General features: G+C 34.0%; 1 protein-coding gene across 2 annotated transcripts; it reads left to right on the top strand.

Annotated features, from left to right (window-relative positions):
- The first annotated feature begins 10,577 nt into the window (after positions 1–10,577).
- LOC114162743 (BTB/POZ and TAZ domain-containing protein 1-like) lies at positions 10,578–14,185 on the top strand. 2 transcript variants are annotated; one of them, XM_028046707.2, is made up of 5 exons: positions 10,578–10,778; positions 10,878–10,993; positions 11,084–11,387; positions 11,475–11,788; positions 13,840–14,185. In XM_028046707.2, the coding sequence occupies exons 1-5, from the start codon at positions 10,689–10,691 to the stop codon at positions 13,988–13,990; spliced, it is 975 nt and encodes a 324-aa protein (XP_027902508.1). In that variant the 5' UTR covers positions 10,578–10,688; the 3' UTR covers positions 13,991–14,185. The 2 variants fall into 2 exon arrangements, with proteins under 2 accessions (XP_027902508.1, XP_027902509.1); XM_028046708.2 differs by having other exon boundaries at positions 11,073–11,387.
- Positions 14,186–14,474: the final 289 nt, after the last annotated feature.

The raw sequence follows: 14,474 nt of genomic DNA, 5'->3' as shown, positions 1-14,474 counted from the left end.
AATGCCATGTGGCACTATCCTACATTCACAAAATTTATGCAATCACATCTTGACACGTGGTCATGATCCTTGCACACATATTTGCACCAACCATAGGATGCCATGTGTTAACCCCTCATTGCACAGTCAATGGATCAAAGTTGGTCAAAGTTTGGTAAAAACTCAAAACTAGTCAAAGTTTGGTCAAATGGACAAAACAAGAGGAGTTAAAATACAAATATTGATATCTTTGAATTTCTCTACAAATAGAGTAATTATAAAGGTTGAATTGGACATTAATGCAAAAATTAGTTGTTGATTATTTATTACATGTTTTTAAATAATTTACTTATTTAATTATATCAGTAAATATCAACAAACAATCGTTCCCAAATATTTTTAAAACTGGCTAGATGTCTTCAAATCCTTTTAGATATTTATAACCACCACAAAGATAAATTATATTTATGATTATTTAAAAGATATTTGCAGAATATTATATTAACAGAAAGGAGATTTCATCAACAAAAAAGCTAGATCCAAAGCTCAATCAAGTTTTATATAAACACCACAAGAAAATATCTCATTAACAACCAATTTTAGTGATCAAAAGTTGCTAGTCACTATAGTGACCAATTTAGACACCAACTTACAAAATAAAAAATTATTGGTTACTAAAATAGTCACTATTATGAATAAAAAATTATAATTGGTTGCTAAGTGAAAAAGGGGAATGGATCATCACGCACTTGCACAAGTGAAATAAATTGTTTCAAATGTCTTGGTAGAGGTCATATAGCATCTCAATGCCTCACCAAAATGACCATGATTCTTAGGGGTGTTGATAGAATTAGTAGCCAAGATGAAAGTGAGAGTGGAAGTGAGGAATCTAATGAGTCTAATGTAGAAGATGTTCATCCTTGTGATGGGGACCTTGTAATGGTTAGAAGGATCCTCAACAATCAACCTAGTCCACAAGCACTAACACAAAGAGAGAACATTTTTCACACAAGGTGTAAAATTTGGTAAAACACTTGTTCTCTAATTGTGGATAATGGATTGTGTGTAATTTTTGCAGCACTAGGTTGCTTGACAAGTTATCTTTGAATCTCTTACCTCTAACAAAACTTTACAAACTTCTTTAGCTTAATGAAGAGGAAGATTGGGCAGTCAATCATCAAGTGAAGGTAAATCTTTTCATAGGAAAGTATGAAGATAGTGTACTTTGTGCTGTAGTACCTATGGAAGAATGTCATGTCTTATTGGTGAGACCTTGGCACTTTGATATGAAAACCATGCATAATGGTCTCTCACCAACCATATTACCTTCACTCACAAGGATAAAAAGTTTGTTCTTCAACCTCTTTAACCATCTCAAGTTGTTGAGGACAAGCTTCAAATGAAGAACAAAAGAGAAGAAGAGAGAAATGAAGACAAAAAAAAGGTCCTCAAAATGTTCAAAAGCTAAATAAAGATGAATTTGAGGTGGGAGATATTGGTGTTCCTTCTCCTAAGATCATTCAATATGAGAACATTTTAATGATGATATCTTTGAATCAAGTTGTCAATGTTGAACAATCTTCATACCTCCTACTATGTAAAGTAACACTCACATGCACAGCCACATCTCTTGAGCTTAAGAATCTACCTCCTAACATTGAAAAACTTTTGAAAGAGTTTGAGGATATATTCCCTAAGGAAGGGCCTATTGGCCTTCCTCCTTCAGGGGATTGAGAATCTAATACATTTAGTTCTTGGGAAAAGTCTTCCAAATGGACCACCCTATAGAGTCTCAAGTGCAAGAGTTGTTGGAGAAGGGTTGGGTTCAAAAGAGTCTTAGCCCTTGTGTTGTGCCTATTTTGTTAGTGCCTAAAAAGGATGGCAAGTGAAGGATGTGCTGTGATTGTAGAGCTATAAATAACATCACCATAAAATATAGGCATATCCAATTCCTAGACTTGATGATATGCTTGATGAGTTGCATGGGTCTCTCATGTTTTCGAAAATTGATCTAATGAGTGGTTATCACCAAATAAGAATAAAAGAGGGTGATGAGTAGAAAACCACTTTTAAGGCCAAATTTGGATTATATGAGTGGTTGGTGATGACTTTTAGGCTTACTAATGCACCTACATATTCATGAGGCTAATGAATCATGTTGTTAGAGATTTCATAAGAAAAATTGTGGTTGTTTACTTTGATGATATCCTGATATATAATAAGAGCTTGCATGGGCACATAGATCATCTGAGGTTTGACCTTGCCATTCTTAGAGAGAATAAATTGTTTGATAATAAAGAGAAATGTAGATAGTGTTATCTTTTTAGGATTTGTAGTGAATAAAAATAGGGTTCATGTTGACCCTACAAAAATAAAGGCCATCCAAGAATGACCTACTCCTTAAAATGTTGGAGAAGTTAAGAGCTTCCATGGGTTGGCAAGCTTTTATAGAAGGTTTGTTCCTAACTTTTATACTTTGGCTTCACCCCTCAATGAGCTCGTCAAGAAATATGTATCTTTTGATTGAGATGAAAAATAAGAGTCTACTTTTAAACAACCAAAAGAAAGACTCACCAATGCAACCATTATTGCCTTACTAGACTTTTCAAAAACTTTTGAGCTAAAGTGTGATGCATCAAGTGTAGGAATAGGTGTTGTGTTGCTACAAAGAGGACACCCAATTGCTTACTTCAGTGAAAAACATAATAGTGCCTTCCTCAACTACCCCACCTATAACAAAAAGTTGTATGCCTTAGTTAAGGCCTTTCAAACTTAGGAACACTATCCAATGTCCAAAGAGTTTGTCATTCATAGTGACCATGAGTTGCTTAAATACTTGAAGGGCCAATGCAAGTTGAATAAAGGCATGCTAAGTCAATGGAATTCTTAGAACAATTTCCTTATGTGATAAAGTATAAGAAGGGCAAATGTGGTGGCTAACGCCCTGTCTAAAAGATACACCTTGCTTTCAAAATTAGGAGCCCAAATTCTTGGATTTGATCACAATCCATAAATATATGCTCAAGATTATAAGTTTTCCTCTACTTATGCACAGTGTATGGAAAAACCTGAAGGAGGTTTCTATGTGAATGAGGGGTATTTATTTAAAGAAAGAAAAATATGTATTCCCCAAGTTTTGCAAAGAAAACTCCTTGTACAAGAAACACGTGAAGGGGGATTGATAGGTCACTTTGGGGTAGAAAAAACCTTAGGATTGATAGGTCACTCTTGGCCCTATATAAGGAAGCATGTCCAAAGATATTGACAAAGATGCATCACTTGTTTACAATCCAAATCTAGGATAATGTCTCATGGACTTTATACCCCCTTGCATGTTGCTTCAGTCCTTTGGGAGGATATGAGTATGGATTTTGTCTAAGGACTCCCAAGAACCCAAAGGGGTTGTGATTCCATTTCTGTGGTGTTGGATCGCTTTAGCAAAATGGCACATTTTATACCCTGCCACAAAGTGGATGATGCTAGCAACATTGCTAAGTTAGTCTTTAGAGATACTGTAAAACTTCATGGTATACCCCGAACTATAGTTCTGATAGAGAAACTAAGTTTCTAAGCCAGTTTTGGAAAAGTCTTTAGTCAAAGCTAGGAACTAAGCTTAATTTTTCTACTTCTTGTCATTCTAAAATTGATCGGCAAACAGAAGTTGTCAATAGGTCTCTCTCTACTATGCTAAGGGCAATTTTGAAAGGAAACCAGAAATCTTGCGATAAGTACCTTCCCCATATTGAGTTTTCTTACAATAGAGTAGCTTATAGAACTACTACGTTATTTCCTTTTGAGGCTATTTATGGCTTTAATCCTCTCACTTCAGTTGATTTGATGCCACTTCCCACATCTTATGACTTTGTTCATAAAAAAGGAGTAGCAAAATCTAATTTTATCAAGAAAATTCATGAGAGGGTCAAAAGTCAAATTCAACAGCAAACTAAGAGATATGTCAGATACAACAATTGGGGAAGGATAGAAGTTATTTTTGAATAAGGGGATTAGGTTTGGCTTCACCTAAGCAAAGATAGATTTCCTAAGAAAAGAAAGTCCAAACTTAGCCCCTAAGAGATAGTCCCTTTAAAGTGCTCAAGAGAGTAAACAATAATGCCTATAAGCTAGAGCTGCCCGAGGAATATAAAGTTCATGCCACCTTTAATGTTACTAACTTAATTCCTTTTGCATGTGGAATTAATGATGAGGTAGACCCTTCAAATTTGAGCACAAATCCTTCTCAAGCAAGTTGGGATTTGTATTTTGGGCCTAATAGAATAGGGTTTTCTTTGGGCAATGTATTAGGCCTTGGAGGGCTTTTGGGTCTTGGAAGTGATTTGGGCTAAATGATTGGGCCTACCTTTGGACCATGAGTGGAGCGCTCCACCAAAGGATCTAAATCCTTCTTTGCGCAAGCTTGTCCACCAAACTATTCCTTATGTGCCTAAAAGCAAGTTCCATGTGACTTGCTTAGTTGGCAAGTCACACCTTCCTCGTGCTCTCTTTTTTTTGCTAAATACAACCTTCTAGACCCTTTTTCCCTCCCTTTTTGTAGGCCACCTAGCTCTCCTTTTCTCCTATAAATAGACAATTTAGGACCTTGTAAAAATCAGACATGAATATAGTAGAGAAACTTTGTTGATATGACTCTAGACACCTCTCCTTTTGTGAACCAACTTAGAATAGAACTTCCCTTAGTGGCTTGCTCAAGCTTCCTTCCTTGAGTGTTAGCCTAACTTCACTTCAGAATCTCCTTCAAACATCATAGTCGAACCTCCAAAAATCCAAACTTCAGTTTACTTGCTCTTAATAACATGTAACTTCATCATATGATAATGACTTGAAACATGTCCAACACATAGCAAATGATAAACATAATTATTAATAGTCGTTTTCATGATATGACAATAACATGAACACACTTCCACACATAAACTATTGACAAAAACTAGCTAATAACATATGTCTTCACCACATTTATCAATCATGAATACTTTTCTTTTTCTAAGCATTCAACCCTCCCAATGCATTCATCAAGTTAAATCTAAACTTTAGTTTATTTTCATACAAAGCAACACGTACCTTCAATAAATGATAGCAACGTAGACACGGTTGAACATGTAATAATGATAGAACCCGAATGATATCACACATTTTATCACATGATAATGAAACAAACACACAATTCAACACAAACATTTAACCTAGTTAGCTCCCGTTACTTGATCTTAATGAGTTATTTGTAAGACCCACTAAATTTAAATAATTAAATAAATAATTATTTAATAAATGCGGGTAGTAAAAGCCTTTATGACATTAAATGTAAACCTTAATGATGTGAAAAAGTACTAGCTCAAGTGGTTGAGAGTACTTAATTGTTTGAGAGGACTTGTGTTCAAGTCTTATGGATGCCAATTGTGTGTACTTATTTATTATTATTTTAAATATATGTTAGTCGTGATGTGAAATAATATAATACTTGAATTTTATTAGTTAACATGAAACATAAATTGGCTTGATGGTTGTACATGTGCTTGGTAATGGGCATGGTTGTGGGTTCAAACCTTAGTGAACCCAAATCAAACTTTATTTTTGTTAAACTTAGTTTTGGTTTGAATGTGAAAGGGTGGATGAAACCCTAGCAACCAAAGAGGGCTGGGAGTTCCTTCGTTGTTTTAAATTGTGATTGCTACGTAATCATGTAATGTATGGAATTGTTAAAGCTTGCATCTCGGTTAATGTCGAGTTCAGTGCTGGAAAATATGGGCAGAACCCAGTTGTGCATGCACCGCCTGGCGGCACAAGAACTACCGCCAGGCGGCCGGGCAGTACAGCCTATTTGGTTGATTGGCATGGATTTCGTGTTGTGGGCTATTTAATTAGAAATTCGTTATATATATATATATATATATATATATATATATATATATATATATATATATATATATATATATATATATATATATATATATATATATATATATATATATATATATATGTCTAAAATGGAAGATTTAGATGAATGTGGCATGTTAGGGATTAGGGAAGGTTAGAGAAAGTGAAGGTGGGAAAAGTGATATAATGTAATGGATGTTATAAATGTTTGGTTGTATGTGCTAAGCTATATTCCAGAAAGTATGCTAATTTGGTAAAACGAGAAGTGTGAATTAGCATGTGGCATTATTGTTAAAGAGATGGTATGCTAAGAAATGAGAAAAATGCCAAGTGCAATGTGTGAAGTGCAAACTAGTTTTAGGAACATGTAGGTATGAATGAAAATTATGTTTATTGGGTGGTGAAGCTAATATGCTACATTGTTTGTGTTATTTTTAAGAAGTGTGTACAACATTGGTAATTATTATTTGCATGATTAAATGGTGTGTATGATAATCTGGTGATAGAATCGTGCTTGGAGTGCCATAATTGTTATGTATTTTGGTGTGCTGTATGAATGGGGATCCTTGAGATCTGTTAAAGTGCCAAAGAAACCAGTAGCATTGCGCTACTGGTATGGCGCCTCACAACATGAGTGAGCCGCCAGGCGGTAGGGTTTTAACAGAGATAGTGGTCATTGTGTGCGCGGGGCGCCTGGTGGTGGGGAGGGTTCCACCAAGCGAATGGTGCAGCAAAGACCCTGATGGTGTAGTGGCGCCTGGCGACGTGAGGCGGGTGCGCCAGGCGGTGGCGGCGCGAGGCGCCTGACAGCAGGTCGGAGTCCGCCCGATGATGACGGTGTAGTGATGATTCTGCAGGCGCGTGGCGCCTAGCGGTGTGTGATGCCCGCCAGGCGGTCTGGACCTAGTGTCCGCCTAGCGACGTGTGATGCGCGCCAGGCGGATTTGGTTCAGTGAGGATGTGCGAGGATAGGTTTCTACACAGCTTTAGGTGATGTTCATGATGCAAGGCTTTGGCTGGGGGCCCAGTTATGAGTGCTTCTTGTATTGGGGTAACACGTGACCACTCTAGGTTGTAGCCTAATGGTTTAGGAAGTCCAGTGGAGTGTGCGAGTTGTGGCTCATACGGCGAGGTTTGGGTGATTGCCCTCTTCAGTGCATTCTGTTAGAGTTTTGGTAGTTTGGAACAACTACAAACTGATGTTTGTTTTGGGGAGCTCCACTTGGTGTCACGGTGAGATGCTGTGGCAAAGTTATTCCCACGTGTGGACTATCAGGTGGTGGCACGTAGTCGGAGGGGCGAGTAGACACTCGTGCAACAAAGATCGATCATTGATCTCACCTAAAGGGTATAGAAATGATAGACGTCTAATGCAAGTAATGGAAGTGGAGAAGTAAGGAAAAAGGGAGAAGAATACTAACCCAGGGTTTTAACGTTGAGATGTTGTATTGAATATTTAATCTTGTTTGGTTTTAATTACATGAGCTCACCCTATTTGTGTGTGTTTGGCGATGATCATGTAACTTGTTACATAGGAGCAGATATTGGTGCAGGTGAGCAGGCTGACGCATAGACTTGGAACGGGGATAGCATGGGAGTCTTTTAATTTATTATGTTTAAGAAATAAATTTGTAAACTCTCATGAGTACCTTGATATCATTTCCATTTTTATAAACTGATTATCGATTTTATTGTACCTTAATAAAAGTTTTAAATATTTTCGCGTTTTTTGTAAGTTGTTGAATAATAAATGAGGTCGTTTTATTAAAATTTATTTTTGTTTATTTTAAATAGTAATTTTCGGATACAACGTTACATTATCCATTCATTCCTCTCTTGAAATCTACTTTGACACTCTGATCTTAACGAGTTATCTCGTTATTTTACTTCAAGTTGTCCACCAATGTTCTACTTTAAAGTTGCAACCCTTTCCCCAATTTCCTCTTATTTTATTAATTTATAATCACAAAAGTTGAGAAACTATAGACACTCTCACAAAATTTTTGGAGATAAAATAAGGATAACTACCTCAAAGATAATTTTCATATGATAACACATCCCATGCATTACGGTTAACCTCTCTATTTCTTAAAAAAGTTTTATATGAAGTAATTTTTTTAAAATTAAATAATTAATAATTTAAATACAAAAAATTATATGACATACCCCTGCCCTTTAACATAGTGTCTTAGGCTTAAATTGTCAAATCCTTAATCAATGTAAATTATCACCTCCCGCAATCACATTGCTTGTGGCACCTAATGAATCACATTTGTCTATACTCTTCTAATAGAGGTCTACTCACTTAGTATGTGCAACGTCTACCAAAATGTTTGCTCTTCACCAATTGTTATTGAAACATCCATTTTGTTATTGTTTTGAAATTTTCATGTTCTTACGCATATACTAAAGCCTTAAAAAGACTAGAGATGACAACAAGTAGGTTCATGTACGAGTAGTATGCATAATCACTACGCGTCTTATCTGAAGATATTTGTCCCATTACCTCCCATTAGTGGGGTATCTGTGAAAAAAAAATACATGAGGATATAAAAAGACTCGGGGTTACCATTGATATCATAGATATTTTTCTATATTTTTTAAAATTTTAAATAATTTTATTTAAAAGTAAATCTTTAAAATATAAATTTAGGCAAAAGAAATTATTTTTAAGTACAATTTAAATCAAATTACACAAAAAAAAATATTAACGCAAATACATTTGGTCTTTCTCAAAAGCAAATTAAAATGAATTTGGTCAAAATATAATTTTTTAAAATTAATTGTTTACAAAAGTAACTCCAATATCATGTAAATAAAAAATAGAAATATACAAAGTTAAATTTTAAATTCTTCCTCCATAATTAATATTTTCCACTAATAATTTTACTTAGATTACTTAAATTAAAAAAAAATACTCAAATAAAATTTATTAGTAATTATTAGTGAGTAGTAGATGTTCGCATGTTGATACCATACCAACTCCATTAATAAATGAGTAATTTAAAGAGATACATTTAATATTTAATATATGCCACGGGTTAAGATTTTTGCACTACTCCAGAGATGGAAAGAAAATATTTCAAGGCACTATTTAAAAGGATCACTCTAAATATGGATCTTGAATGTAATATTAAATGTAATATTAAATGAATCTTGAATTAATCATTATAAATATAATTTTATTTTATTTAAAGGACAAAAATACTCCTAAATAATATATATTTCTAAATAATAATTTATTTAATGTACAACTATAAAAAATTAAAAAATAATTAAATAATAAAATCACTGCTAAAAATTAAAATATAAGTAAATGTAAAAAAATAAAATTAATTTAAAGGAGTGACAAAAGATATTATGAAGAAAGGGGAATTTTTTCGCATGAAAGTACAATATTTTCATCATATTGAAAAAGACTAAAAATTTCAAGAGTTAATTTTTTGTTTGCAAAAGTTGAAGATTGTACCTTTCAAACGTTTCAAGCTTTCAATACTAAGACTTTTCAAGTGTCAGAGAGATATTTTTACTTATATTTTTAGTAAAGGTCTTAAAAATCTCAAAGTGTTTAATTTGTGTCAAAGATATTGTTTAAAAATTCTAAAAGACACTTTTATCTTTATAAAATGTGTTATATAAATTTATATTATTTTAATTAATAAAATTATTTTTTCAGTTTTTAATGTAAAAATGGTAAAATCATTAATTATACCTCACTAGTTAGTATTCTCATTTAAAAACTTCTCAACAATTGAACATCATTTATTAATAAGAAATAATTTTTTAAGATTAAAAAGATATATATAATAAAAAAATTTGAGAAATACCACAACTGTGAATTAAAAGTTATAATTATAACGTAGTTTTTAGGGATGATAATGTGGGTCGAGCTGACCCGCATTAGGTTCGCACATTGCGGGCTTGCGAGTTCTTCTGCATATTTGGACATTTTGACTTAAAAAAAAAATTGTGGATATCATAATTTTAATATTTGAAGTATCAAAACAGACTAATAAAACGAACCTAAAGCATGAAAATAGTCCAATATAATAAATCAAAATAGTCCATAATATTTAGAACATCATAATTTTAATATTTGGACTATTAAAACATTCAAATAAGTTACTTAGAGTGATAAGTGTTAGGTTATGCAGGCCACGGTCTAACCTGCGTGGGCCATTGTTTATGTGGGTTGCGGTCTAGCCCATACGACCACAGGTCATGCAGGTCGGACTTTGACAGACCTGTGAGTTCAATATATATTGGTCCGTCCCGCATATTTTCGACAAGTCTACGCGCCGAACCGCTGGACCAAGCCCATATTATCATCTAGTAATTTTAAATACCATTGAATTAAGATGTATGAAATTGATGTTTATAATAAAAAAATGTACTTGTTTTAAAAAATTATTTCTTAACAATTCAACATAATTGTATAAGCAAAGACAAATAATCTTTTAATATTGAAAATATATGATAATGAACTTTTCAATTAAAAACTTACAATTACATATTAGTTTTATGCATTAATATAGCACCTCTTATATTAATTTTTTTTATTAAAAACATAAGTGTTTTTTTTTTAAAAATCATTATTTCTTCTAAATTTAAAAAAAAAAAAAAAAAAAAAAACTACTCTTGTATCGTGAATGTCTCTCTCGTCCATCTTCACCGGTTTGCTTATATATATCCATCGTCTTCTTCTTCCTTGCAAAATACCAAATTTGAATATATATCATCAGCTCCCAAACCAAAACCTGCTTCAATCAGTGACGAGAGTCTGAACTCAACAAAACCTAATACTTCATATTCAACATATGGATGCCCCAATCCTCCTCTTGCCCCAACCCGATCTCTATTTACAAACTCCCGCTGGCAACCGCATTCCAGCGCACGCTACCATTCTGGTACTTCTCTTTCTTCTTTCTTCATTCTTCAATTCGTAATTTCGCTTCTCACTCTCTTCAAATTTAGTGTAATTTAATTTAATTTAATCAATACCCCAGGCTTCCGCATCCCCGGTTCTGCAAAACGTGATAAAGTCCTCCAACCGAATCGTCAAAATCCACGGCGTTCCAGACGCTGCCGTCACGGCTTTCGTAGCGTTCCTCTACTCCGCCAGGTTCTTAGTTAGTTATCATAGTAATACGAAAGTAGAGGTGGTGAGTTAGTTATAACTAATTGCTGACGAGGAATGATAGGATGCGTGCAGGTGCACGGAGGAGGATATGGATAAGTACGCAATGCACCTTCTGGCACTGTCGCACGTGTACATGGTGAAGCAGCTGAAACAGCGGTGCATCAAGGGACTGGGCGACCGCGTCGGTACGGAGAACGTAGTGGACGTGTTGCAACTGGCGCGGCTCTGCGACGCGCCGGATCTCTACCTCAAGTGTGCCAGGCACCTCACGAACCGTTTCAAAGCGGTGAAGGAAACCGAGGGATGGAGATTCTTGCAGAACAACGACCCCTGCCTCGAGCTTGAGATTCTCTGTTTCATGGAAGAACATGAAAAGGTAATTATAACGATGACTTATGGATGTGATGTGAGATCTGGAATAAGGATCAGTGTAGTGGTTAATCGGTTGTGTTTTTGTGAACAGAGAAAGAGGAAGGCGAGGAAGAGGAGGGAGGATGGAATGCTGTACACGGAATTGAGCGAAGCGATGGTATGTCTGGAGCACATATGTACGGAGGGATGCACGGAGGTTTGGCCGTATGATGTGGAGGTCAGGCGAGAGAGAGAACCGTGTTCAAAGTTTGGCACGTGTCAGGGTCTGCAAAATTTGATTCGACACTTTGCCACCTGCGAGAGAGTTAAGGGGCGGTGTTTACGGTGTAAGCGCATGTGGCAACTCTTCAGACTCCATTCCTCCATTTGCCTGCGACACGATGCCTGCAAGGTTCCTCTGTGCAGGTCAACATCTTCTCTCTTTTACCTGTTTTCTTTATGGTTTTATGTTTTTCAAAATCTATAATTTGCATATAAACCATTAATTTATTATTTAATAAAATAATAATAACGACAGCAACAATAATTTAACTGTGAATATTCTTTCTCCATCTCTACGAGCGCAAATAGGTTTTGTGACGTGAGTTTTTATGTCATTATATTCTTTGGCAAGAATAAAGGTACATGACATTTCGTAAATTGAAAAAGTTTATATGTACGATAGATAGGAAGAAAGAGACAAAACGAAAAAATAAATGTGAAATAGCTGTTTGTGATATTGGAGTAATTTGGTAAGATCAAAGATGCATGGATATTCTCTACTGTTGGACACGTTGGAAGAGAAAAAAAAAGAAGTGTCACGATGATATATGTTATTCTCGTTAAGAGAAAAAAAAAAGGAGATGGAGTAACGGTGAATGTTAAATTGAAAATTATTTTTTAACAAACTTTTTTTAACAATATTAATGTCAGCACCTCATTGATAAAAAAAAATGTAAAAAATGTTTGGTAGAGAGGAGAAAAAATTGATGTAGCTTAAAAAAAACTGTCAAAATTTATTAAAAAAAAAAATTCAAAGTATCAACATGTTAAATGGGTAGGTGTTTGTGTTTGTGATACATGAGTCTCTACATTTCTATGTACTTTTGGGTTAGGATAAAGATGAATGGATTCTAAATGCTATTTGAGGCCTGTTGACAGAGAGATATGGAAATAAGATTGATGATAAGTGTTGACGTATGGATGCTTTGTAAATCTTGTCCTTTTGGCAAAATTTTTATTGTAAATAATTGTCCTTTTGGTAACTTAGTAAAATTCTTAGTTGTGCCTGAGTCATATTATAGCTATATTAGGTGGTAGCATGCAGAGCTGCTTCGGCTTTACTTTGCTGTTTCACATACACAAATATTCTATTTTTTTCTCACCTCCAACATCAATAAAATGTAACACTTTTTATTTTTAAAATATAAAAAAGTTTAAGATAAATTAACTGAAAAAAGTACAAATATTTCTTTTTTACTAAGTATCAGAAAGATGTAGGTAAAGGGAAAGGTATACATGTAAAACTATACTTACTTTGTTACTGGACTTTTAGATTATAAGGAAATTTAAACTGTCTTCTTACAAAAGAGAATATGTATGTATGTATAAATTAAAATTAAAATGAAAAAAGATAACAAGGGTAAAATAAGATGATTGATGTGATGGAAAGATATAAAAGAAATAATATTTATATATAACAAAGGGGAACATGTTATGGTTTGCTTCTTTCTTACGTCCCTTGCTCCTAAGTTCGTCCCTCATATTCTTGGATAAACGTAATAATGATGAATAACATCGTTATACGTCTAGTGGATAATTTATTAGGACAATTAACAAACACAAAGTTTTTACTTTTTTGACTAATTAATTTTTACAGTGAATTGTTAAATGGTTATTTTTTGGGTTAAACAATCTTTTTCCAATTTATTATCTTGTATCTTTACACAGACGACCAAAACACTGACGCTAGTCATAGGATGTAGAGGGCCAATTGGTATAAAGTTATTATTACATTTAGACCTAACTTTAACTTGGGTAGCATGGGTCGGGAACAAGCCAAACATGCGTGCTTCGGTGACAGTGAGAGGTTCCCTCCTCAAGGATTATAATTATAACCGCGTATAGTGGATACAACATACTTCAGTTATTATCAATTAAAAAGAAGCAATAATGCAACAAACAAGTTGGTCTTTATCTATCAACTTGTCTGGTGGAACAAATTGGTGGATTAAACAGACCAGACAATTTACTATGCGAATTAATAAGCTCGCACTCATCTTACACATCATGTTTTGTAAGTTGTAGCATTCGATCACCAAAGAGTTTATATAACTATACTATAGTGATCTCATGTTGTCAATGTCTTGTTTCGGTTTAATCTTTGTTTATCTTGCTTGTATATTATTATTATTATTATTATTATTTTATTGATAGGTCTGGGTTAACATTGTTGTTTTGACTGAATAATGTGACAGTCAAATCAGATTAAAAATGGAGCAAGAGAAGAAGAAAGGTGACGGAAGGTGGGAAGTACTAGTGAGGAAGGTGGCCTCGGCCAAAGCCATGTCTTCATTGGCACTGCCAAAGAGGAAGCGGGTTGAGGAAATTAGACGAGAGTTACCATAAGAATACCTGCGAGAGGACCATGTATATGTATGCTGCCCTGCTTCATCGTCTTGCTTCTATAGTCCGGTGTACTATATATAAAATAGTGTATAAAAAAAAGAGTTAGATGTGTAAACATTTACAAGATCTTACTATTTCAAAAATTTACTTAAGAGTTTAAGAAAATGCTAATAAAAGAAGTTTGTTTAAGATGTACTAGTAATACTCCCGTACAAAAATTTTTAGGTTTAAATATTATTTTTTATCAGTCCTTTTCCTTTCTTTCTTTTTTTGTTCAATTTGGTTTTTATTTTATTTTTTTTTTTAATTTGGTTTTTATTTCGTTAAATTATGTTTAATTTCGACGTTTTCATTAATGTCGTTTAAATTGATAACGGTAGAATCTAAAGACTTAGGTAAACTGTTTTAATTATGACGGTTTGTGTTTTGGTCAAATAAGTTCCTATTTTAGTTAAATTTGTTTAATTTAGTCACTCCCTCAACT

Source organism: Vigna unguiculata, chromosome 9 (genome assembly GCF_037176805.1).
Source record: "Vigna unguiculata cultivar grain cowpea cultivar isolate G323 ecotype 2 chromosome 9, ASM3717680v1, whole genome shotgun sequence".
In the NCBI taxonomy this organism is placed as follows: domain Eukaryota; kingdom Viridiplantae; phylum Streptophyta; class Magnoliopsida; order Fabales; family Fabaceae; genus Vigna; species Vigna unguiculata.
Note: the sequence above shows the minus strand (reverse complement) of the source record. Positions and strands in the feature narration are given on the sequence as shown.

Excerpts from the sequence above, each read along its gene's own strand:
- LOC114162743 (XM_028046707.2), top strand. The coding sequence starts at position 10,689 with ATGGATGCCCCAATCCTCCTCTTGCCCCAACCCGATCTCTATTTACAA. Across the intron at positions 10,994-11,083 it reads GCGTTCCTCTACTCCGCCAG|GTGCACGGAGGAGGATATGG; the intron begins GTTCTTAGTTAG and ends GGATGCGTGCAG. Across the intron at positions 11,388-11,474 it reads TCATGGAAGAACATGAAAAG|AGAAAGAGGAAGGCGAGGAA; the intron begins GTAATTATAACG and ends TTTTGTGAACAG.